Source organism: Pelophylax lessonae, assembly GCF_965119305.1.
Source record: "Pelophylax lessonae genome assembly, chromosome: 11".
Taxonomy (NCBI): Eukaryota; Metazoa; Chordata; class Amphibia; order Anura; family Ranidae; genus Pelophylax; species Pelophylax lessonae.
This window is the reverse complement of record NC_138778.1, coordinates 232,392,800-232,419,529: the sequence shown is the minus strand read 5'-3', so window position 1 is coordinate 232,419,529 and position 26,730 is coordinate 232,392,800. Positions and strand designations below refer to the sequence as shown.

The following is a 26,730-nucleotide window of genomic DNA, read 5'->3' as shown; positions in this document are numbered from 1 at the left end:
CATTGGAACGTCCCAAAGCAGCATCAAACATGAGGGGTGGGAACAGCGAAAAATATTCCCAAGGCTAACTATAGCCATCCGGGTAAACAGGAGCTCAACCAAAACAACTGCAGCTCACCTGAAAAAAAAAACAATACACCCTCAAAGGAGGACCAGATCCTCTAAACAGCAGCCTGCAAAACCTTGCAGCCAAAGGAAGGATCCGCAGATGCCAACACATCCACTTATAGAACTTTGTGAAAGTGTGCACTGACAACCAGGTGGCCGCCTTGGAAACCTGCATCACTGACGCCTGGTGACATAGGGTCTCCCCAGCAGGGTGACCCATGTCTGCAGCGGCCGAATCAGATTCAAGATCTGATGAAATAGATTAGGCAGGGGAGGGCGGGGGGCACTTTTTGCTAGCCTGTCGCCCGAAAAACACCTCCAGCCGGGACACAAATGATTCCAGGACCGCCGTCAGTGCATTGATGGATGGTTGGGACCCGGAGGGCCCCGCAGCCTCAGAGAGGGTAGCAGGTGTGAGATGTGCTCCAAAGAATGCATGAGTCACCAGGGGGACCCCACAAAAAAGTGTAACACTGCTAAAGGACAACCCCCACCGCTCTGGCAGCCCACCCGGTTGCCAGCCACAGGGCACCAATCGATCCTCAACAGAGAGGGAGAGAACCCCACCAGACTCACCACCCCACAGAAACCAGGCACCGCAGCTACCAAGAGAATCTGGACTGCACGAACAGCAATCAGGAAACAAAAAGATCCAGGAGTCAGCACCAGGGGATGAGGAGGGGCTCCCACCGCCTAAATCACCACCCAGAGGGCTCAACTGTCATGGCCGTCGCCATTTTCAATGGCAAACCACCACAAAATAGCCGCCGGACTACACAAACATTGATCAGGGTTCATACACATTTTCACCAATAAAATTCCATGACTTTTCCATGACTTCACGTAAATATTCATGACCTAATGTTTCATGAAATGTCTATGTATACATGTTAAATAAGAAGAAAATCCATGTCACACCCAGCATATTTTTACTAAAATAAATGACAATCTTTGTAGTGTACAGTACCTCTGCAGTTAGGGTTTCGTTTCTGGATACAGCGTGACTCAAAATGGTCCCTTGTTTTACAGTGGATGAGATGGAAGCACTGCTGCCGCAGCTGGGAGCCGGTGTCACTTCAGGCGCACGGGTGAAAAAGCCAGCAATCAGATTGGAAGCTGTCAAGCACGCAGCTGCAGACTGGTGCTTTGCACCTTTAGCGTGGCTAGACAGCGCTGCCTCTCCCATGTTCGAAATGTCAAACGTTTTACGACACACACTGTACATTTAGCGGACATGATACAGGAGGTGGTCAGAGGCTGCAGACATGATACAGGAGGTGGTCAGAGGCTGCGGACATAATACAGGAGGTGGTCAGAGGCTGCGGACATGATACAGGAGGTGGTCAGAGGCTGCGGACATGATACAGGAGGTGGTCAGAGGCTGCGGACATGATACAGGAGGTGGTCAGAGGCTGCGGACAGGATACAGGAGGTGGTCAGAGGCTGCGGACATGATACAGGAGGTGGTCAGAGGCTGCGGACATGATACAGGAGGTGGTCAGAGGCTGCGGACATGATACAGGAGGTGGTCAGAGGCTGCGGACATGATACAGGAGGTCGTCAGAGGCTGTGGACATGATACAGGAGGTGGTCAGAGGCTGCGGACATGATACAGGAGGTGGTCAGAGGCTGCGGACATGATACAGGAGGTGGTCAGAGGCTGTGGACATGATACAGGAGGTGGTCAGAGGCTGCGGACATGATACAGGAGGTGGTCAGAGGCTGCGGACATGATACAGGAGGTGGTCAGAGGCTGCGGACATGATACAAGAGAAGGTCAGAGACTACAGACATGATAGAAGATAGAAGAGCACAGGGGAAGCAGAGAGCACTGGAGGAGCTGAAGGGCACGGGGGGGGGGAGGGGGACTGGAAAGCATTGCAGGGGGGTTGGAAGGCGCGCAAAACGGTTACCGCCCCCTTCCGCATCATCATCACGTTCATGCGGCCGGCCCGCCCTCCAGTGACGCTTCCGCTGCCTCATTGGTTGATAATCTCCCGGCTGTTACTGCTGCTGGTCAGTCACAGTGTCTCCAGGCAAACCGCGGCCAGCCCTCCCCGCTGCCTGATTGGGTCATCTCTTCGGCTGCTGCTGGCCAATGACAGCACGCGCATACCGCGGACCCGGAAGGACGCTAATACAGCGAAATGTAAATACAGTATGTGGCAATATAATTATAAAATAATTAAAATAATTAAGCATCCGCTTCCCGCTCCTCCACAGTAATTTAATTCCATGACTTTTCCAAAACCTAGTGTGTTTCCTAATTTTCCATGACCTTTCCAGGCCTGGAAAGTGTCATCTAAAAATTCCAAAACTTTTCCAGGATTTCCATAACCGTATGAACCCTGATTGATGGATGGTTGGGATCCCGCAGAGGGGATCAGGTGGAGAGTTGTGCTCCGAAGACTCCATGAGTCACCAAGGGGACCCCACAAAAAGTGTAAAACACTGCTAAGAGACAACCCCCACCGCGCTGGCAGCACCACCTGGTCGCCAGGCACAGAGCACCAAGCAATCCTCAGCAGAGAGGGAGAGGACCCCACCAGACTCCCCATTTAGCAGAAACCAGGCACCTGCATCCACCAGGATAATCTGCACTTCACGTGCGGCGATCAGGAAGTGAAAAGATCCAGGAGTCAGCACCAGGGGACGAGGAGGGGCTCCCACCGTCAAAATCGCCATCCAAGGGGCTCCACCATCATGGACTCCGCAATTTTCAATGGCAAACCGATGCCGGACTACACAAACATGGGCGCAGTGCATTGAGCACACTGGCTACAGCAAAATGGGATCCCTAGGCCTCAAATACAGTTCATAGCGCGGTGCTGTGGTCTGCGCGCACTCCACAGCCAGACTGGGTGACCACTGGATCTAGATTATCCAGCCATTAGCCCAGTCCAGCAGTAGATTGTAGATCTCACTGGAAAAAAAACAGGAGAAAATTTTCAATCTTAACAGAAAAAATTGCAAGGACCAGAGATCCCAACAAGGAACTAGGTCCTTACCCCTGACTAGGGAGAAAACAAATCTGAGTACCTATAGCAGAGCGAGGGAGTATACCCCCTGGGACTGCCCATAGGCGTAGACAGACTTTTTCTGCCTAGTGTCCTACTCCTGTAGGGGGGAGGTATACCCCAATGGTTAAGAAGGTCAGGAGCTGTGACCGCCAATGAACGAAACAGAAAGGATTTTTAATACAGAAATGTTGACTTAGTGAAAAGTACACTGCTCAAAAAAATTCAAGGAACAATTTGAAAACACATCAGATCTCAATGGGGAAAAATATCATGCTGGATATCTATACTGGTATGGACTGGGTAATGTGTTAGGGCCTATACTGGTATGGACTGGGTAATGTGTTAGGGCCTATACTGGTATGGACTGGGTAATGTGTTAGGGCCTATACTGGTATGGACTGGGTAATGTGTTAGGGCCTATACTGGTATGGACTGGGTAATGTGTTAGGGCCTATACTGGTATGGACTGGGTAATGTGTTAGGATCTATACTGGTATGGACTGGGTAATGTGTTAGGATCTATACTGGTATGGACTGGGTAATGTGTTAGGGCCTATACTGGTATGGACTGGGTAATGTGTTAGGGCCTATATTGGTATGGACTGGGTAATGTGTTAGGAAGGAAAGGATGAAACATCGTTTGATGGAAATGAACATTATCACCCTACAGAGGGCTAAATTGAAAGACACTCCTAAAATCAAAGTGAAAAAATGATGCAGCAGGCGAGTCCATTTTGCAGAAATTTCATTGCAGCAACTCAGAATGGTCCTCAGTAGTGTGTATGGCCCCCACGTGCTTGTATGCATGCCTGACAACGTCGGGGCATACTCCGGATGGTGGCCTGGGGTATTTCCTCCCAGATCTGGACCAGGGCATCACTGAGCTCCCGACAACCTAGCGGTGTCGGATGGACCAAAACATAATGTCCCAGACATGTTCTATTTAGTTCAGGCGAGTGTGGGGGCAGCAATTCAATGGCATCAATCCCTCCATCCTCCAGGAACTGGCTGCATTCTCTCCCCACATGAGGCCAGGCATTGTCCTGTACCAGGAGCAACCCAGGACCCACTGCATCAGTGTAGGGTCTGACAATGGGTCCAAGGATTTCATCCCAATACCTAATAGCAGTCAGGGTGCCATTGTCTAGCCTGTAGAGGTCTGTGCGTCCCTCCATGGATACGCTTCCCCGGACCATCACTGACTGACCACTAAACAATCATACTGAACGATGTTACAGGCAGCATAATGTTCTCCACAGCTTCTCCAGACCCTTTCACGTCTGTCACATGTGCTCAGGGTGACCCTGCTCTCATCTGTGAAAAGCACAGGGTGCCAGTGGCGGACCTCCCAATTCTGGTGTTCAATGGCAAATGCCAATCGAGCTCCAGGGTGCTGGGCAGTGAGCACAGGGCCCACTAGAGGACAACGGGCCCTCAGGCCACCCTCATGAAGTCTGTTTCTGATTGGTCAGACATTCACACCAGTGTCCTGCTGGAGGTCATTTTGTAGGGCTCTGGCAGAGCTCATCCTGTTCCTCCTTGCACAAAGGAGCAGATACCGGTCCTGCTGATGGGTTAAGGACCTTCTATGGCCCTGTCCAGCACTCCTAGAGTAATTGCCTGTCTCCTGGAATCTCCTCCATGCTCCTGAGACTGTGCTGGGAGACACAGCAAACCTTCTGGCAATGGCACGTCTTGATGTGCCATCCTGGAGGAGTTGGACTGCCTGTGCAACCTCTATAGGGTCCAGGTATGGCCTCATACTACCAGTAGTGACACTGACCCCCTCTATAGGGTCCAGGTATGGCCTCATCCTACCAGTAGTGACACTTACCCCCCTCTATAGGGTCCAGGTATGGCCTCATCCTACCAGTAGTGACACTGACCCCCCTCTATAGGGTCCAGGTATGGCCTCATGCTAGCAGTAGTGACACTGACCCCCTCTATAGGGTCCAGGTATGGCCTCATCCTACCAGTAGTGACACTGACCCCCCTCTATAGGGTCCAGGTATGGTCTCATCCTACCAGTAGTGACACTGACCCCCCTCTATAGGGTCCAGGTATGGCCTCATGCTACCAGTAGTGACACTGACCCCCCTCTATAGGGTCCAGGTATGGCCTCATGCTACCAGTAGTGACACTGACCCCCCTCTATAGGGTCCAGGTATGGCCTCATCCTACCAGTAGTGACACTGACCCCCCTCTATAGGGTCCAGGTATGGCCTCATGCTACCAGTAGTGACACTGACCCCCCTCTATAGGGTCCAGGTATGGCCTCATGCTACCAGTAGTGACACTGACCCTAGCCAAATGCAAAACTAGTGAAAAAGTCTGAAAAAATGAGTAGGGGGGAAAAAATGTCAGTGACCTCCACCTGTAAAACTATTCCTGTTTTGGAGGTTGTCTCATTGTTGCCCATCTAGTGCACCTGTTCATTTCATTAACACCAAAGCAGCTGAAACTGATTAACAACCCCCTCTGCTACTTAACTGACTAGATCAATATCCCAGGAGTTTAAATGACTTGATGATATACTCTGATTAAAAAAAGTGTTCCTTTAATCTTTTTGAGCAGTGTATGTCCATGTACAGTATAATATGATCACGTGACCAGGTATTGGTAGTTTTGGCAGTGTGGGCAGTGCCAAGTCCTGCTGGAAAATGAAATCAGCATCTCCATAAAGCTGGTCAGCAGAGGGAAGCATGAAGAGCTCTAGAATCTCCTGCTAGAGGGCTGCGCTGACTTTGGACTTGATAAAACCCAGTGGACCAACACCAGCAGATGACACGGCTCCCCAAATCATCACTGACTGGGGAAACTTCACACTGGACCTCATGCAACTTGGATTCTGTGCCTCTCCACTCCTCCTCCAGACTCTGGGACCTTAATTGCCAAATGAAATGCAACATTTTACTTTCATCCGAAAAGAGGACTTTGGACCACTGAGCAACAGTCCACTCCTTTTTCTCCTTTGCCCAGGTAAGATGCTTCTGAAGTTGTCTCTGGTTCAGGAGTGGCTTGACACAAGGAATGCCCAGTTTCAGCCCATGACCTGGTTACGTCTGTGTGGTGGCTCTTGAAGCACTGACACCAGCCGTAGTCTCCACTCCTTGTGAATCTCCCCCAAATTCTTGAATAACCTTTGCTTCACAATCCTCTACAGGTTGTGATTATCCCTCTTGCTTGTGCACCTTTTTCTACCACATTTTTTCCTTCCACTCAACTTTCCCTTCATATGCTTGGATACAGCACTCTGTGAACAGCCAGCTTCTTTAACTCGATTTTTTGTGACTTACCCTCTTTGTGGAGGGTGTCAATGACTGTCTTCTGGACAACTCAAGCCAGCAGTCTTCTTCATGATTGTGTAATCTACTGAACCAGACAGACCATTTAAAGGCTCAGGAAACCTTTACAGGTGTTTTGAGTTAATTAGCTGATTAGAGGGTGACACAGGGAGACTACAATTTTCAACTTTTTATTCAAATGTTGTGAGATACTGAATTTTGTATTTTCACTAGCTGTTAGGCCCCTTCCAAATGGGCTGTCCAATCAGGTAAAGCGCATATGGACAACCTAACGGAATCCAAGGGAAGACAAGAGAGATGTCCAATACAAAATGGTTCAGTTTATTGATATAAAAACAGGAGGGGGGAATCGCCAACATGCATACATCACCCTGGGTCAACGTGAAGGACTGGATGGCCAAAGGCCAAATGCCGCTGTGATGGAGATCCTAGCTGAAAAACCAGCCGGCGCAAGGATGAGCCGTCTCCGCTCTGCTACGATGCGATGATGTTAACCGGAAAGACGTCACTCACCTAGCAGGAACCAGGGTGGAACGCAATCTTCCTCTGTTGCCGTGACACAGGAGAAGGAGAAGGCGCATCCTCGCGCCAGCTGGATTCCGGCTAGGATCTCCATCACAGCACACAGCGGCGTTTGGACATCCACATTGACGGTGCCCTTGTCTGACTCCTGACCCAGGGTGATGTATGCACATTGGTGATCCCCCCCTCCTGTTTTTACATCAATAAACTGAACCATTTTGTATTGGACAACTCTCTGGTCTTCCCTTGGATTCCATTGGGTTGTCCCTATGCGCTGCCATCATATGCGTTTTTCCCTGCTACAGCATTTATCCCATGCTACGCTGGCCGGCAGCATAGCGACTTTCCTGGTGGCTTACTGGCCGTTTCCCTTTCTTTACTTAACAGGCACACCCCAGGAGCGCCTGGTCATTTGGTTGTTTTTTGTGTCCAATCAGGTCCACCTGAAAAACTGATCTGACCTTGCACTCTCCCATATGGAGCGTCAGATGTCAATGGTGACATGTCCACTGACACCCGCCACTATCAGATACGATTGGATGAAAACAGGCGGTCTGTTTTCCCCTAATTTCCCCATAGAGGAGAGCAGGACTGTGTCTGTCACTGCTCCACACAGTGAGCGAAGACGCATCTGTCCGCCGTCTGCTCAGCAGGCATCAGTGGAGTGATCCCCCGCTTAACAAGCAAGAGTCCGTCAGGCAGAGGCGCTCGTGTGAAAGGGGCCACAATCATCAAAATTAACAGAAAGAAATGCTTGAAATATATCACTTGGTGAGAAACGCATCTATATAAAATATAGGAGTTTACCTTTTTTTAACTGAATTACTGAAATAAATGACCTTTTTGATGATATTCTAATGTTTTGAGATGCACCTGTATTAGGACACGTGTGGACTGACTCACCACTTTCTCTGGCGACAAGGAATTCATCCATTTTTCTATCAGAGACTCCATGTAGCTCCCTGAACATTGCGTGTTTTCCTTCTGCTGCTTGAGGCGGATGAGGCGCGAGGCGTACCTCTTCTGCCACTCCTCCAGCTCCTCCTGGGAGTGCGCCGATGTACACTGCGCTCCGTACCGACATATCCCCTGCTCCAGGAACCTGCATGGCAAACCCAATCCCAATTACGTATCTGCGCATGTATGTCCAGCTTGAGAATAAAATACTGCAAAATGTCTTCAAAAATTACACACAGAAAAATGGTGACCGATCGCACACAGGACAACGACTCACTGTGACCGAAACTAAAGCAGGTAATGTAAGATGGCTTCAGCTCTGCTCTCCACCCACAGGAGAGGCACGGCTCAGCTTTGCTGTGGAGGCGGGTGCAGAAGACACAGCTGACGACGGAAGCCCCATAGTAACTCTATGGGCGACGTCACTTCCCATTCATTTCACAGCCGCTGTCGGCCATGTCCTCTGCAGTTTCTGCCACTGGAGATCGGGTCGGCTTCAAAAAAGGTTTGTATAGCGATTTCTTCTTCACAGGGCTAGATAGGTTAGTGTTAGATTGTGGAGATCTATAGATGCGGGGATTTTAGTTTTAGGGTGGAATTATCCTTTCATCGTTGAGGCCTCAACAGAGGACGTTCCTCAGATGTGTTTCGCCCCAAGTGGGCTTAAAGTGGTTCTAAAGGCTCAAGGTTTTTCACCTTCTTACATTCTATGCATGAAGGTAAAAAACCGTGTTAGTGCAGCAGCCCTCTCCCAGCCTCCCTTAATACTTACCCGAGCCCCAATGCGATAGATGCATTTCTCTCCTAGTGGGCTTCATCGTTGAAGCCTCAACAGAGGAGATCCTGCTAACATGTTTCACTTTCTAGTGAGCTTAATCATTGAGGTTTCAACATAGGAGGTCCCCTCAGGCGCGTTTTACACCTGGTGGGCTTAATCGTTGAGCTCTCAACAGGAGAGGTCCCTTAGACGCTTTTCCTTCCTAGTGAGCTTCATTGTTGAGGCCTCAACAGAGGAGGTCCCTCAGACGGGTTTCACTCTCTAGTGAGCCTAATTGTTAAACCTCAACAGAGGAGGTCCCCACAGGTACATTTCACTCCTAGTTTGCTTAATCGTTGAGGCCTCAACAGAGGAGGTTTCTCAGACGTGTTTTACCCTCTAGGGAGCTTAATTGTTGAGGTCTTAACAGGAGAGGTCCTTCAAGAACGTTTCACTTCTAGTGAGGTTAATTGTTAAAGCCTCCACAGAGGAGGTTCCTCAGAAGAGTTTTACTCTCTAATGGGCTTAATCGTTGAGGTCTTATCAGGAGAGGTTCCCTCAGGCACGTTTTACTGCTAGTGGGCTTAATCGTTGAGGTCCCAACAGGAGAGGTCCCTCAAGAACGTTTCACTTCTAGTGAGGTTAATTGTTAAAGCCTCCACAGAGGTTCCAAAGAAGAGTTTTACTCTCTAATGGGCTTAATCGTTGAGGTCTTATCAGGAGAGGTTCCCTCAGGCACGTTTTACTGCTAGTGGGCTTAATCGTTGAGGTCCCAACAGGAGAGATCCCTCAAGAACGTTTCACTTCTAGTGAGGTTAATTGTTAAAGCCTCCACAGAGGTTCCAAAGAAGAGTTTTACTCTCTAATGGGCTTAATCGTTGAGGTCTTATCAGGAGAGGTTCCCTCAGGCACGTTTTATTGCTAGTGGGCTTAATCCTTGAGGTCCCAAAAGGAGAGGTCCCTCAGGCGTGTTTCTCTCCTAGTGAGCTTAAAGGATAAGTCCACCCAAAAAAAAAAGTCCCTGCATCTATAGATCTCTACGTTCTAACACAAACCTATCTATACCCTGTAAAGAAGGCGATCTGACCCGATCTCACGCTGAGCTGGCTTCGCTGTGGAGTTGGGTGCAGAAGACACAGCCAACAAAGGAAGCCTCATAGTAACTCTATGCGTGGTGTCACATCCCCATTCATTTCACAGCCTCTGTCGGCCATGCCCTCTGCAGAGCTTCCGCTGCTGCAGATCGGGTCGGCTTCATTAAAGGTTTGTATAGCGATTCCTTCTTTATAGGGCTAGATAGGTTAGTGTTGGATCGTGGAGATCTATAGATTCGGGGACTTTAGTTTTAGGGTGGATTTATCCTTTCATTGTTGAGGCCTCAACAGAGGAGATTCCTCAGACGTGTCTTGCCCCAAGTGGGTTTAAAGTGGTTCTAAAGGCTCAAGGTTTTTCACCTTCATACATTCTATGCATGAAGGTAAAAAAACCTTGTCCGCGCAGCAGCCCTCTGGCAGCCCCCCCTTAACACTTACCTGAGCCCCAATGCAATCCAGCGATCTGCACAAGAGACACGTCTCTCCAGGGACTCTCCCTTCTGCTGTCAATCACAGCCAGTGAGCCAATGAGGAGAGAGAAGGACGGGGCTAAGCCACAGCTTTATATGTCAATGGACACAGAGCAGCGGCTCAGGGGCAAGCCTGCTTGAGGTCCCCCACAGCAAGCTGCTTGATCTGGGGGAGGTCGGCAGGAGGGGAGGGGCTAGGAGCGCCAGCCGGGGACCTGAGGAGGATCAGGGCTGCTCTGTGCAAAATCATTGCATAGAGCAGGTAAGTATAACATGTTTATTTAAAAAAAAAAAAAAAAAAAAAAAGGCCTTAATATCACTTTAATTATTGAGACCCAAGCAGGAGAGGTCCCTCACAAGCGTTTCGACCCCTAGTGGGCTTAATTGATGAGGCCTTAGATTTAAGATTAGGCCTCAACGATGAAGCCCACTATGGGTAGAAACGCGTCTGAAGGACCTATTCTGCGGTTAGAGAGCAGAGCTGAAACCATCTTACATTACCTGGTTTAGTTCTGGTCACTGCGAGTCGCTTTCCTGTGTGCGACCAGCTGCCATTTTTCTGTAGCCTATTGTAGCCTGACAAGCTGTGTTATAGGATCTCCACCACTTCATTACATGTCATGGTGGCTGATATCAATGATAGGAACATTAGAGCGGGACTTTTTTCTTTGTCTACATTAAAAAATTGCATGTTATTGAACTGGGAGAAAAGCATAAAGAAAGGAGCATGTGCTATACTACAAAGGGCAGAGAAGCAGTCACTATGGGGGCCTAATGACAGTGAAGGGACAAATACTGCTATATGATGGACACTGCAGTGTTTACTCCATACTGCACCTGCAGTCATTCCGCTGCTTTATAAATGGGGGCCCTATTTGATACGAATATGCATAAACCTTTACTGTTCCTTAAACATAAACTCTTTAAAACTGAGTGATATCTCCCCCCCCCCCCCCACCTCTAAAAAATGGTACCGGGTGATGCCTCTAGCTGCATATCAGCCCGGTACAACCACTTCCTCAAAATGACGTACAGGTACGAGATTTTGCGGGAAGTGGTAAAGAAGCCACCAAGCTCCTCATTCACTCCCTGGTTATCTCTCGCCTTGACTATTGCAACTCCCTTCTCATTAGCCTACCTCTCTGCAGGCTATCCCCTCTTTAGTCTATCATGAATGCTGCTGCCAGACTCATCCACCTTACCAACTGTTCAGTGTCTGCCACCCATCTCTGCCAAACCCTCCACTGGCCTCCATTCAGTGTCCTTCACCCCTCTCTGCCAATCCCTCCACTGGCCTCCATTCAGTGTCCCTCCATCCCTCTCTGCCAATCCCTCCACTGGCTTCCATTCAGTGTCCCTCCACCCCTCTCTGCCAATCCCTCCACTGGCTTCCATTCAGTGTCCTCCACCCCTCTCTGCCAATCCCTCCACTGGCTTCCATTCAGTGTCCCTCCACCCCTCTCTGCCAATCCCTCCACTGGCTTCCATTCAGTGTCCTCCACTCCTCTCTGCCAATCACTCCACTGGCCTCCATTCAGTGTCTCTCCACCAACTTCAATTCAGTGTCCGCCACTTCTCTCTACCAATCTCTCCACTGGCTCTCATTTAGTGTCCCTCCACCCCTCTTCTGCCAATCCCTTCACTGGCCTCCATTTAGTGTCTCTCCATCCCTCTCTGCCAATCCCTTCACTGTCCTCCACTCCTCTCTGCCAATCCCTTCACTGGCTTCCATTCAGTGTCCACCACTCCACTCTGCCAATCCCTCCACCGGCCTCCATTTGTCCCTACAACCCTCTCTGCTAATCCCTCCACTGGCTTCCATTCAGTGTCCCTCCACCCCTCTCTACCAATCCCTCCACTGGCTTCCATTCAGTGTCCCTCCACTGGCCTCCATTCAGTGTCCCTCCACCCCTCTCTACCAATCCCTCCACTGGCTTCCATTCAGTGTCCCTCCACTGGCCTCCATTCAGTGTCCCTCCACCCCTCTCTACCAATCCCTCCACTTGTTTCTATTCAGTGTCCGCCACTTCTCTCTGCGAATCCCTCCACTGGCTTCCATTCACCCAGTAAATTAAATTCAAAATACTAACAAGAACTTATAAAGCCATGCACATCTCTGCCCACTGCTACATCACCAATCTCCAAATATCATCCACACTGTCCTCTCCGCCCCTCTCAAGCTCCCTTGTCTCCTCCTCCAATGCCTATCTCCAGGACTTCTCCAGAGCCTCTGGAACTCTCTACCTCAATCTGTCCGGCTATCTCCTACTCTGGCTGCCTTTAGGCAATCCCTGAAAACTCATCTCTTCAGGGGAGCCTATCCCCCCTCCAACTAATCTTCTATCACTTCCATCAGCTCATCCCCCACAGTTACAACCGTTTGTACCACTTGCCCCACCCTATTAGATTGTACGTTCTTATGAGCAGGGACCTCCTAACCCTCTTGTATTTTATTGTATTGTGACTGTACTGTCTCCCTTTTATATTGTAAAGCCATGCGCAAACTGTTGGAGCTATATAAATCCAGTAAAATAATAAATCGTTTTTATTGAAAGTTTTTTTTCTTTATTAATTGTAGCTGTACAATGAACAAAGCGCTAGATCATTCACAGCGGCTCGTACAAGAGCTGCAATGCAGAAATTGTTCATCATTTTATGTTTGGAAGTCAGGAAACGGGTGCCAAGAGTTACTAACTAGGTCAGGGGGCCACCCTCATACCAATTAAGAACGAGTAACGTAATTGTGCATTCCTCATTGGGGGGGGGCACATATCATGCAAAGGGGTAAACCCCCAGCAAGATATGGACATGCACATACCTTTTACACAGAGTGTACTCCTCGCTGCTGGTAACCCCCCGCGGTGGTGGTCTATAGTGCCATCCGTCCCGAGTTCCTGCAGGAATACAATGACATAACAGACAGTTAGGAAGGCCGTCACAAGGCACCAATAATAGAGCAAACAGCGGCTCCCAGGTACTTATTAGTGTAGAAGTAGAACGTACCATCTTCCAGATCCTCCCCCTGGTAACTGCTGCGGACACTGCTACTGACATTCTGTAAACACGAGAGAGGAAACATTTCAGCAAGTCACAAGACCAGGCTGTAGATATTTTATATATCAGGGATCCTCAAACTACGGCCCTCCAGCTGTTGTGGAACTACACATCCCATAAGGCATTGTAAAATTCTGACATTCACAGACATGACTAGGCATGATAGGGATTGTAGTTCCTGAACAACTGGAGGGCCATAGTCTGAAGACCCTTGTTATATACCTTAATGCATTCCTTGCATTAAAGAGGAACTGCACTCTGCTCACATAATTTGTAATAAAAACATATTTGCCAGTCTTAAGCCTCCCTTCAACCACTTTGCATAATATTTTATATATACTGTTATTCTGTACTTGTCAAATATGCTGCAGAAATCTCCCTCCACCAAGTCTGGCTGCAGCCATTTTAACTGTGGCCAGCTGAAGCTGCTGCCTGTTCACTTCCTGGATTTACACAGACACTATACACACACACATATATATATATATACACACACACACACACAGTGCATTGCGAAACTATTCGGCCCCCTTGAACTTTTCAACCTTTTGCCACATTTCAGGCTTCAAAGATATAAAACTGTAATTTTTTGTGAAGAATCAACAAGTGGGACACAATCATGAAGTGGAATGAAATTTATTGGATATTTCAAACTTTGTTAACAAATAAAAAACAAAAATTGGGCGTGCAAAATTATTCAGCCCCTTTACTTTCAGTGCAGCAAACTCTCTCCAGAAGTTCAGTGAGGATCTCTGAATGATCCAATGTTGACCTAAATGACTAATGATGATAAATAGAATCCACCTGTGTGTAATCAAGTCTCCGTATAAATGCACCTGCACTGTGATAGTCTCAGAGGTCTGTTTAAAGCGCAGAGAGCATCATGAAAAACAAGGAACACACCAGGCAGGTCTGAGATACTGTTGTAGAGAAGTTTAAAGCCAGATTTGGATACAAAAAGATTTCCCAAACTTTAAACATCCCAAGGAGCACTGTGCAAGCGATAATATTGAAATGGAAGGAGTATCAGACCACTGCAAATCTACAAAGACCTGGCCGTCCCTCTAAACTTTCAGCTCATACAAGGAGAAGACTGATCAGAGATGCAGCCAAGAGGCCCATGATCACTCTGGATGAACTGCAGAGATCTACAGCTGAGGTGGGAGACTCTGTCCATAGGACAACAATCAGTCGTATACTGCACAAATCTGCCCTTTATGGAAGAGTGGCAGGAAGAAAGCCATTTCTTAAAGAGTACCATATTTATCGGCGCATAAAACGCACTTTTTCCTCCTAAAAATGGAGGAAAAAGAAGCAGTGCATGTTATACGCCGATATTAAAAAAAAAAAACAGCCAGGAAGCATTGCCGAGAGAAGAAGGGGCGGGCCGGGCCGAGGAGAAGGAAGGTCGAGCTGTCATAAGAGCAGAAGGTGGCGGGCCAAGCTGAGGAGAAGAGAGAACAAGCGAGCGCAGTCATCGGAAGTCCCGCCTATGACAGACGTCACACGTCTCGGCAGAGGAGGCGGGGACTTCCGATGACGGCGCTCGCTCGTTCTCCCTTCTCCTCGGCTCAGCCCGCCCCCTTCTGCTCTTATGACAGCTCGTCCTTCCTTCTCGGCCCGGCCCGCCCCTTCTGCTCTCGGCGCTGCTTCCCGGTGTTTTTTAAAACAAATGAGGTCAGTTCCAATGGCGCTTGCGATGCTGCATATTTGGACATTGCGCTTGCAAGGCTGCTTGTATGGACACTGCTGGTGGGCTGCATGTATGGACACTGCTGGTGGGCTGCATGTATGGACACTGCTGGTGGGCTGCATATATTGAGGCTGGATATATGGACACTGCTGATGAGGATGCATTCGTGGGCACTGGTGAGATATTTGATGTAAAAAAAAAATAAAATGTTCTGAGTTCAAAGCTGTTTATGTTAAATTTAAGCTTTTTTACTGAAATTTCTCTCCAAATATTGGGGTGCGTGTTATACGCCGGCGCGTGTTATACGCCGATAAATACGGTAATTTAAAGTTTGCCACAAGCCACCTGGGAGACACCAAACATGTGGAAGAAGGGGCTCTGGTCAGATGAAACCAAAATCGAATTTTTTGGCAACAATGCAAAACGTTATGTTTGGCGTAAAAGCAACACAGCTCATCACCCTGAACACACCATCCCCCACTGTCAAACATGGTGGTGGCAGCATCATGGTTTGGGCCTGCTTTTCTTCAGCAGGGACAGGGAAGATGGTTAAAATTGATGGGAAGATGGATGGAGCCAAATACAGGACCATTCTGGAAGAAAACCTGATGGAGTCTGCAAAAGACCTGAGACTGGGATGGAGATTTGTCTTCCAACAAGACAATGATCCAAAACATAAAGCAAAATCTACAATGGAATGGTTCACAAATAAAAGTAGACATGCTTGGCCAGTCCATCACCTTTACCCTCAGCTTCTTTAGCATGGCAGTGGTTGTCTTGGAGGTGTGTTTGGGGTCGTTATGTTGGAATACTGCCCTGCGGCCCAGTCACTGAAGGGAGGGGATCATGCTCTGCTTCAGTATGTCACAGTACATGTTGGCATTCATGGTTCCCTCAATGAACTGTAGCTCCCCAGTGCTGGCAGCACTCATGCAGCCCCAGACCATGACACTCCCACCACCATGCTTGACTGTAGGAAGACACACTTGTCTTTGTACTCCTCCCCTGGTTGCCCCCACACACGCTTGACACCATCTGAACCAAATAAGTTTATCTTGGTCTCATCAGAGCACAGGAGATGGTTCCAGTAATCCATGTCCTTAGTCTGCTTGTCTTCAGCAAACTGTTTGCGGGCTTTTTTGTGCATCATCTTTAGAAGAGGCTTCCTTCTGGGACGACAGCCATGCAGACCAATTTGATGCAGTGTGCGGCGTATGGTCTGAGCACTGATGGGCTGACCCCCCCCATCCCTTCAACCTCTGCAGCAATGCTGGCAGCACTCATACGTCTATTTCCCAAAGACAACCTCTGGATATGACGCTGAGCACGTGCACTCAACTTCTTTGGTGGACCATGGCGAGGCCTGTTCTGAGTGGAACATGTCCTGTAAAACCGCTGTATGGTCTTGGCCACCGTGCTGCAGCTCAGTTTCAGGGTCTTGGCAATCTTCTTATAGCCTAGGCCATCTTTATGTAGAGCAACAATTCTTTTTTTCAGATCCTCAGAGAGTTCTTTGCCATGAGGTGCCATGTTGAACTTCCAGTGACCAGTATGAGAGTGAGAGCGATAACATCAAATTTACCACACCTGCTCCCCATTCGCATCTGAGACCTTGTAACACTAACGAGTCACATGACCCCGGGGAGGGAAAATGGCGAATTTGGCCCAATTTGGACATTGTCACTTGGGGGTGTACTCACTTTTGTTGCCAGCGGTTTAAACATTAATGGCTGTGTGTTGAGTTATTTTGAGGGGACAGCAAATTATGCTCCTGGCCCCTCCCTCCTGTCGAGCGCCCCTATAGCAAGCAGCTTACTATGAGGGCACCTGAGCCAAGCCACAGCTGCCTGTGTCTCGGCTCAGGTGCAACCGGCTACTTTTAGGGGAGGAAGTAGACATCCTGATTTCTGCATTTTCCTTCAAAATTAATTTGACATTTTCTTCAATGCAACTGCAGTTTTCCTTAACCACTTGCTCGCTGGGCACTTTTACCCCCCCCCCCCTTCCTGCCCAGGAATTGCCCTGCCCAAATTAAGCGCTGTCGCACTTTGAATGACAATTGTGTGGTCATTCAACACTGCACCCATATGAAATAATTATCATTTTTTTCACACAGAGTTTTAACTTGATGTTATTTAATCACTAAAGGGGTTTTCTATTTTTTGCTAAACATTTTTCTGTTTGTTATAAAATTAAGCAAACGGGTTATTTTTCTCCTTTACCGATGTGCACTGATAAGGCTGAACCGATAGGCGGCACTGATGGGCATTGATAGGCTGCTCTGGTGGAGGCTGCACTGATGAGCGGCATTGATAGGCATTGATGAGGCTGCACTGATGGCCACTAATGAGGCTGCACTGATGGCCACTAATGAGGCTGCACTGATGGCCACTAATGAGGCTGCACTGATGGCCACTAATGAGGCTGCACTGATGGCCACTAATGAGGCTGCACTGATGGCCACTAATGAGGCTGCCCTGATGGCCACTAATGAGGCTGCACTGATGGCCACTAATGAGGCTGCACTGATGGCCACTAATGAGGCTGCACTGATGGCCACTAATGAGGCTGCACTGATGGCCACTAATGAGGCTGCACTGGTGAGGCTGCACTGATGGGCATTGATGAAACTGAACTGATGGGTGGCACTGAAAGGCATTGATAGGCTGCACTGATGGGCACTGATGAGGCTGCACTGATGGGCACTGATGAGGCTGCACTGATGGGCACTGATGAGGCTGAACGTAAAGTCAGCACTGGTGGGACTGCACTGATAATCAGGATATTGATAATCAGTGCTCAGATTATCAGTGCCGATGTCCTTTTAACACAAGCGAGTTATTGGCTCTCCTCGTGCCGTCAGCATGAGGAAAGAAAAGCAGATAACCGACTTGTGTTTACATCCTGTGATCAGCCGTCATTGGACACAGCTAATCACGTGGTAAAGGGCTGCTGTGATTGGCCCTTTACCCAGATCTATCTTCAACTGAGTCCCAAGGACTTGGCAATCAAAGTGCACCACACGTGCAATTACAGAGAGGACGCCCACCTGGCAAACTAAACCCATACTGTAGCCATCTTTCGGCAAGAACGCGGACAAGGAAGAGGTTAAAGTGGTTAAAGCGGAGTTCCACCCATTTTTAATAGGTTGGATTACATTGATGTATGTAATCCCCTTTAAAACAACTTTTACCAATGGAAACTTTTTTTTTTTTGTTTTGCTAGTAAATACCTTTTTTTCTGCTTTATTCCTCCTCTCCTCACTTCCGGGTCCGATCGGCGATGACGTCATTCGGCGATTCGCAGCGTGAGCTTGGATGTATTCCATTCCAGAAATCTCGCAGTATTACCCAGGAGCTGAGCTGTACTGCATGTATTCAGGCCGTGGCCTGCCCCGCCTTCGCCCCGCCTCCTCTCAGTGAGTTGTACTGTATGCATTGTATTCAGGCCGTTCTCTGCCCCGCCTCCTCTCAGTGAGTTGTACTGTATGCATTGTATTCAAGCCGTTCTCTGCCCCGCCTCCTCTCAGTGAGTTGTACTGTATGCATTGTATTCAGGCCGTTCTCTGCCCCGCCTCCTCTAAGTGAGCGAGGACTGAAAGCATTATATCCTCACTGAGAGGAGGCGGGGCGGAGGCGGGGCAGAGCACATCCTGAATATAATGCATACAGTACAACTCAATGAGAGGAGGCGGGGTGGAGGCGGGGCAGGTCACGGCTCAGTACAGCTCAGCTCCTGGGTAATACTGCGAGATTTCTGGAATGGAATACATCCCAGCACACACTGCGAATCGCTGAATGACGTCATCGCCGATCGGAACCCGGAAGTGAGGAGAGGAGGAATAAAGCAGAAATTAAGGTATTTACTAGCAAAAAAAAAAAAGTTTCCTTTGGTAAAAGTCGTTTTAAAGGGGATTACATAGATCTAAAGTTACGAAAATGGGTGGAACTCCACTTTAAAAAGCCTAAACATTTTGTACCATAATACGTTCCTTGCATTACCCGCTTGCCGACCATCTGCATGCAAATACAGCCTGCTTAGGAACGCCCAGCCTTCCAGACCTACACCCACCTATTAAGGCATTCTGATATTTGCATAACTCCTCCCACTGCTTGCATCAGGGCTGAGGGCTCTTGAGAGTTCCAAATTATTAGCAAGGGAACGATATTGTTACCTGTCCAGGGTACTATTCCTGGCTCAGGGACACCCACGTAAGACACGACTGTTACCAAACATCTATAGGGCGCCATATTCGGACAGACAGAAGGGATGGAAATGGTAAACCTCATCTAATCCCTCTTACCCCCAACCACCCAATATTAGTCCATAGATTTAGTGGCTGCATTTGTGCCCACCACCTGAGGATCCTGCCAGTAACAAAACTTCCTTGTCCTAGGGTGACAGCACACACTGTAATGTATCTATGGAGGAGCAGCATCTCCTAATTTGGACTACAAAATCCTCCTTCTATCCTCATCTCTTTCCTGGGGGGAAACTTCTTACAGGTCAACGGGTATTCTTCTGTGCTTGCAGAACAGAACTTAGCCCAGAAAATAAAAAATGAATGCAGTCACCGACTGATAAGCAGCAATATATTAGTTTGGTTATGAGTTTGGACATCTTTTAGAGCAATTTCACACTGCAATGCAGAGCGGCAGGAGCGATTCACCTGCTCTACATTGCCGGCTGCACTAGGGGGCAGTGTGGTGCGCGATTCATTGCACTGCTCCTTTTTTTTTATTATTATTATTATTGTATGAGCTTTATTTGAAGTGTACAAAATGTACACTTCATTCACTGCAATGTCCCGCAGCACGCTGTGCTGCACTGCCTGACTTGGGAAGTGCGATTCGGGCCGGTGCGCTGCCATAAAATGCAGAAAATCTGTATTTTAGTTGACAATTGTTTCCCGTGTCCCCCTGCTGTGACCCCACATAATGTAAACTGGCCCTTAACTGTCCCAGCAGCACTTTCACATTCAAGCACATCAGCCTTACTTACCTCTATCTCAGCTAGTAACGCCTTTAACCGCGACAGATCCTTGGTTACCATCCCATTCTACGGAACAGAAGAAAGGACAGTTAGAAGATCTTCTATTGATTTCTTTATTCCAATGACCGCATCCTTTAACCACTTTCCGTCTGCTCACATAGCTGCTACTGCGGCAATGTGGCTCTTTATCGTCCAGCGACATAGACCTACGTCGCTGGACTCCTCCCCTTGTGGGCGGCGCGCGCACCGCCGGAGGCTCGCTCCTGCTGTGTTCAGTCACAGCTGGAGTCGGGCCAGGGGAGGAGCGGCAGCGATCGCCGCTGCTCTTCCCCGATCGTCTGGAAATCGAGTGTGGAGATCCGCCCGCTGGTGTAAACAAAGCGGGCGGATCTCCTAAGTGACAGACAGTGACAGATCGCAGGGTTCAGCATAGCTCAACCTGCGATCTGTCCTTGTGTCACTCAGTCCCCTCCCCCCACACACGTCAGTAAGCACCAGGCAAACATTAACCCCTCCCTCTTCAATAAAATTAACCCCTTCCCTGCCAGTGTCATTTTTGCAGTAACAGTGCATATGTATAGCACTGATTACTGTAGTTAATGTCACTGGTACCCCCAAAAGTGTCAAAAATGTCAGTCAAGGGTCCGATCTGTCCGCCGCAATGTCGCAGTACCGCAAAAAAAAAAAAAAAAACATCGCAGATCGCCGTCATTACAAAAAAAACCACCAAAAATAACAGAAATCATTCCCTTAGTTAGTAAACGCAATAACTTTTGCGCAAACCAATCAAAATACGCTTCTTGTGATTTTTGTTTACCAAAAATATGTAGCAGAAAACAAATTGGCCAAAAATTTTAAAAAAAAATTTTGATTTTTACATTTTTTTGGGGGGAATTTCATCTAAAAAAAACGTGAAAAATATTGTTATTGTAAATTTCGTTTGGGTACGGCGTCGCACGACCGCGCAATTGTCAGTTAAAGTCGCACAGTGCCGAATAGCAAAAAGTGGCCTGGACGGAAGACAGCAAAATCCTCCGGTGGTAAAGTGGTTAAACTCCCATCTTTATATTTCAGTAAAAAAAAAAAAAACTACTGCCATCCTTTTGGTTTACTTTAACCACTTAAAGACCGGGTCTTTTTCTGACACTTGTTTACAAGTTAAAATCATTTTTTTTTTTTGCTAGAAAACTACTTAAAACACATAAATATTATATATATATATATATATATATATATATATATATATAATTTATTTATTTCAGGTACTTATATAGCGCTGTCTATTTACGCAGCGCTTTACATATACATATATATATACACACACATATATTATATATATATATATATATATATATATATATATATGCACACATATACATACATACATACACACACACATATATATATATAAGCAGAGACCCTAGAGAATAAAATTGAGATCGTTGCAATATTTTTTATCACACCGTATTTGCGCAGTGGTCTTCCAAACACAATTTTTTTGGGAAAGAAATTCACTTTTTTAAAATTAGAAAAATAAGAAAAAACAGTAAACTTAGCCAAATTTTTTCTATAATGTGAAAGATAATGTTACGCCGAGTAAATAGATACCTCGACATGTCACGCTTCAAAATTGCGCACGCTCGTGGAATGGCGACAAACATTGGTACTTAAAAATCCCCATAGGCGAAAATCTAAAAATGTCTACAGGTTACCAACTTAAAGTTACAGAGGAGGTCAAATTATTGCTCTCGCTCTAACGATCGTGGCGATACCTCACATGTGTGGTTTGAACACCGTTTACATATGTGGGCGGGAGTTGCGCATGCGTTCTTTTTTGCGCGCGAGCCAACGGGGACAGGGCGCTTTAATTTTTTTTATTTCCCATTTATTTTATCTATTTTTACACAGTTTTTTTTTTTTTTTTTTTTATAATATTTGATCATTTTTATTCCTATTAAGAGGAATGTAAACATCCCTTGTAATAGAAATAAGCAGGACAGGTCCTCTTTAATGTGAGATCTGGGGTCAAAAAAGACCTCACATCTACACTAAAAAAGAAAAAAAAAAAAAGTTTTTTTTTCATGATGAAAAAAAATGGCTTTTTAAAAACGGTTGCTAGGAGACGTTTGACGTCGCTCCGGTCCTCCAAGACCATAGAGGGGAGTGGGGGGCCATCTTGCCCTGACTCGACTTCCTGTCTGTGAGGAGCGCGGACCGGATTGTTTTCCCCGCTGCCGGAGGGTCCGGTAAGCGGAGAAAACGACGGAAAGCGGCGGGAGGGGGGGGGCATCTCTCCTGCCGCACTAAGGGTGATCCCGCGGCGAATCTGCCATTTGGACCACCCTTATGTGAAAGAGGGCCGCCTGCCGTTTCAAAAAAATACCAGGGTTATGGCAGCTATCTGCTGCCATAACCCCGGTATTTAACGTCATTAATCGACTGCGGGCGGTCTGGAAGTGGTTAAAAGTACGCATGGCACAAAGATATGTCTAATTACGTCACCTCTGGAACAGGAAGGCCTCCATCACACGGGATTCAGCTTGTAGAAGAGCAGAGTGTGAACAGCAAGCTTTTACAAAGCATTTTCAGTGCATTCAGCCAGCGTCATTGAAGCTCCAGTTTGAAGATGTAAGTGCTGATTGCCACTTTAAAACAAGCTGCTAGTGGGCTTCAGCACTACTAGAAGCTTGCTAGCAGCTTTTTTAATCACTTCCCACAAAATCACTTACCTTTACACCATTTTGAAGAAGTGATTGCAGCGGGATGATATGCAGCTAGAGGCATCACCCCGGTACCGTTTGTTAGACTACGTTGGCTTTCATGTGATAACAACCCATGTGGCTAAAGCACCTGTCCAGCCGTCATCACAAGCAGGGGGAGGGGAACACCACCCCACTGCCGCCACTCTGCTGGGTCTCCCGTCCCACTGAGAGACCCCACTGGCTGGCCAGAGACCCGAACAAAGCTTAGATTCGGCTTTGATCGAGTCTCCGGTGTAGTAACCCAAAAGCAATGTCACTTCCGGTTTACTCGACAGCCAACGGCGCAGATTTAAAAAAAAAAAAAAAAAAAAACAAAGTATTCAAAAACGCCGATATTGCCTTTTTAAATACTTTGAAGTGCAGAGGAGGGGGTTGGTGTCTTATACACCTCAGATACCTCCATAAAGAGTACCTGTCACTGCCTATTACTGTCACAAGGGATGTTTACCTTCCTTGTGACCGCAATTAAAGTGATTCAATTTTTTTTTATTTAATTTTTTTTAAATGGACAATAATAAAAAAAAGAAAAAAAAAAAAAAGACGCATTCGTAAGTCGCAGCCACAAATGTAAACAGTGTTCAAATCACACCTGAGGTATCTCCGCGATAGAGCGAGAGAAACAATTTTAGCGCTAGACCACCTCTGTATCTCTAAACTGGTAATCGATAAAAAGGTTTAAAGCGTCGCCTATGAAGATTTTTTAAGTACCGTAGTTTGTTGTCATTCCACGAATGTGCGCCATTTTTAAGTGTAACATGTTTGGTATCGATTTACTCGGAGTAACATCATCTTTCACAAAAAAAACGAATAAATTAGACTAACTTTACGGTTTAGTTTTTTTATATTTAGTTAAGTGTATTTTTTCCCAAAAAATTGCATTTGAAAGACCGCTGCGCCAATACTGTGTGACATAAAATATTGCAACGACCGCCATTTTATTCCAGAGTCTCTGCTAGAAAATTATATTATATTATATTATATATATATATATATATATATATATATATATATATATATATATATATATATATATATATATATATATATATATATATATATATATATATATATTTGGGGGTTCTAAGCACTTTTCTAGCAAATAAATTGGATTTTTGACTTACTGTAAAATCCATTTCTCTGATGTTCATCGACGGATACAGCTCCTGGTATTCATAACCATTGGGTTATACTGCCCCCTACAGGAGTAGGACGCTAGGCAGAAAAAAAGTCTGGCTATGCCTATGGGCAGTCCCAGGGGGTATACTCCCTCTCTCTGCTATAGGTATTCAGTTTAGTTACAAGCAGTGTCAGGAGAATTATAACTCCACAGAGGGGTGGGAGCTGTGTCCGTCAATGAACATCAGAGAAATGGATTTTATGGCAAGTCAAAAATCCCATTTTCTCTTTCGCTCATTGATTGACACCGCTCCTGATCTTCTTAACCATTGGGACATCCCAAAGCCGTGTTAAACACGAGGGGTGGGAACAGCAAAAAATAAATTCCCAAGGCTAACTATAGCCAATCGGGTAAAAAGGAGATCAACCAAAACAACTGGAGCTCACCTGAAAAAAAAAAAAACACAATACACCCTCAAAGAGGACCAGATCCTCCAAACAGCAGCCTGCAAAAACTTGCGGCCAAAAGAAAGCATCCGCAGAAGCCAACATATTGTGAAAAAGTGAGCACCGACAACCAGGTGGCTGCCTTGCAAACCTGTACTGACGCCTGATGACGAAAAGCCCAGGAGGCACTGAGCGTCCGAGTGTGCCTTGACAGGGAAAGGAGGAACCTGACAGCTGATGGAATAGACCTGAACCACCGTCTGTCTGATCAATCAGGAAATGGTCTCAGAGGAAGCGGACAACCCTTTCCGAGGCTCATCCGTGAGCACAAATAGTGAGTCTGACTTCCTACATCAAAGGCATGCAAAGCAATTTTCCTCGGGTGTGTTGGCCTGGGACACAGGGAAGGCAACACAATGTCTTAATTGAAATGAAAATCAGAGACAACCTGAGGAAGGAACAATGGACAGGGGAGAAGAACCACCAGTAAGGTGAACGACATGATAACGCCTACGACACCCTGCACGTAGAGGTGAAAGCCACCTTCTGGGATAGTGTATTCAGGGGAATCTCCCGAAGATTCTCAAAAAGGCTTCCGGAGGACTGAGAGCACCAAATTGAGGTCCCAAGGCAGCAATAGAGACCACAACGGAGGGGTCAAGTGCCTAACTCCCTGAAGAAAAGTATGCACCGGGGAGTATGTGGCCAAGAGCCATTGAGATAAGACTGCTAAGGCCGACACCTGACCCTTGATAGTACTCAAGGCCAGTTTCTGCCGCAGATCCTCCCTAAGAGGAGGCTTCCAAGAAATGTCAGCGACCAGCCGCACCAGATCGGCGTACCAAGCCCGGCAAGGACAGTCTGGGGCCACTAAATTGACCGGAATTCCCTTCTGCCTCGATCCTGTGTAGAAGTCTTGGCAGAAGCTTGAGAGGAGGGAGAGCTTAAATCAGAGGATACCGACCCCACGGGGCCCCAAGCGCTGTGGTGTTCGCCAGAGGATCCCGTGACCGAGCCACAAAGCTCTGTACCTTTCTGTTGAGCCAGGAAGCCAACAGATCCACCTTGGGGATGCTCCACCAGAGACACAACTGATGAAATGCCTCCGGATGTAGAGACCACTCCCCTTGGTCCAATACCTGACGAATGAGGTAATTCGCTTGCCATTTTTTCCGCCAGAGAATGTGTATGATGGAGAGAGCTGAAACGAACTGTTCTGCCCAACTTAGATTGCCGGCTAGCTCTGCTCTAGAGCTGCCAGGACACTTCTTGTGCCCACCTGGTGACTGACATAAGCCACGGCCGTGGCACTGTCCAAGTGAATACGCACTGGACATCACTGAAGAGGATTCATCCAATGTCTCACGCACAGTCTTATCGCTCGATCTAAGTAGTCTGGACTCTTCCGGTGTCCAGATCCCCTGAGCAGAATATTTGCCAAGGATGCCTCCCCAACTGGACAATCTGGCATCTGTCCAATACAAGGGTAGGAAGGATTTGCTCAGCTGAAGCGCCATAGAAAAAAGCCACCAAATCAGGGACTCCTTCGTTCCCCGGCTCAGCCGGGTCCGATTGTCTAGAGACTGCGTATTCTTGTCAAATTAGGCCAGTATCTCCCTGCAGGGACATCATATGGAATTGTGCAAACGGAGCCACCTCGAAGGTAGACACCATGAGGCCCAGCACCCACAAGTCCGGAGGGATGACCATTTGCTGGACAGCAGGAGACAAATTGCAGGCTGCAGTTTCTGGCATTTGTGCAGAGGAAGGAGCACTCTGGCTAAGGATGAGTCCAGAGGCAGACCCAGATAGTCCAGCTTGTGGACGGAACCAAAGCCGACTTCTGAAAATTCTTAATTCAGCCAAAAACCCTCAAACTCGTATGGTGATTTCCAGGTTTTCCACCAGAGCAGTAGGATACTCTGCTCGCAAAAAGACGATGTCCAAGTAGCCCAGTACCGCGATCCAACATTGGCATAGCAATGCTGGCACTGGGGGCCAACATTTTCGTGAAGACCCGAGGAGCAGAGGCGAGAACAAAGGGTAATGCCACAAACCGATAATGCTCCTCTCCCACAGCAAAGCGGAGAAAGCCCTGGTGACCGGCACATATTGGAATGTAAAGATAAGCATCCTTATGCAGGGAAGCCACCACTGTGCGAACAGGCTCCATTCTGAACTTCTGCACACGAACTAAGCAGTTCAGCGCCTTGAGGTCCAGAACTAGACGCACCTTGCCTACCCTTCCTGGGGAATGTAAACAGGTTTGAGTAAAACCCCTGAAAAGGTTCCTAAGTTGGAACCGGGACCATCACCTGTAAAGTAAAAGGTCTTGCACTGCCCCAAAAAGAGCCTGTAAGCGGACCGGGGATAGTCGTAGGTTGGAAGGAAGAACCATACGAGAGGGTAAAAAATAAACTCGATCTTGTCACT

At 47.4% G+C, this 26,730-nt stretch overlaps 1 protein-coding gene across 1 annotated transcript in view; it reads right to left on the bottom strand.

The window, feature by feature from the left end:
* Positions 1 to 26,730, bottom strand: part of HELZ (helicase with zinc finger) — a 211,751-nt gene that overhangs the window by 137,866 nt on the left and 47,155 nt on the right. The window contains exons 5-8 of the mRNA XM_082272103.1: positions 19,982 to 20,038; positions 13,237 to 13,288; positions 13,052 to 13,127; positions 7,859 to 8,057 (exon numbers count right to left, since the gene is read on the bottom strand). Coding sequence (XP_082128229.1) covers positions 7,859 to 8,057; positions 13,052 to 13,127; positions 13,237 to 13,288; positions 19,982 to 20,038 — 384 coding nt within the window. The remainder of the gene's footprint in view (positions 1 to 7,858; positions 8,058 to 13,051; positions 13,128 to 13,236; positions 13,289 to 19,981; positions 20,039 to 26,730) is intronic.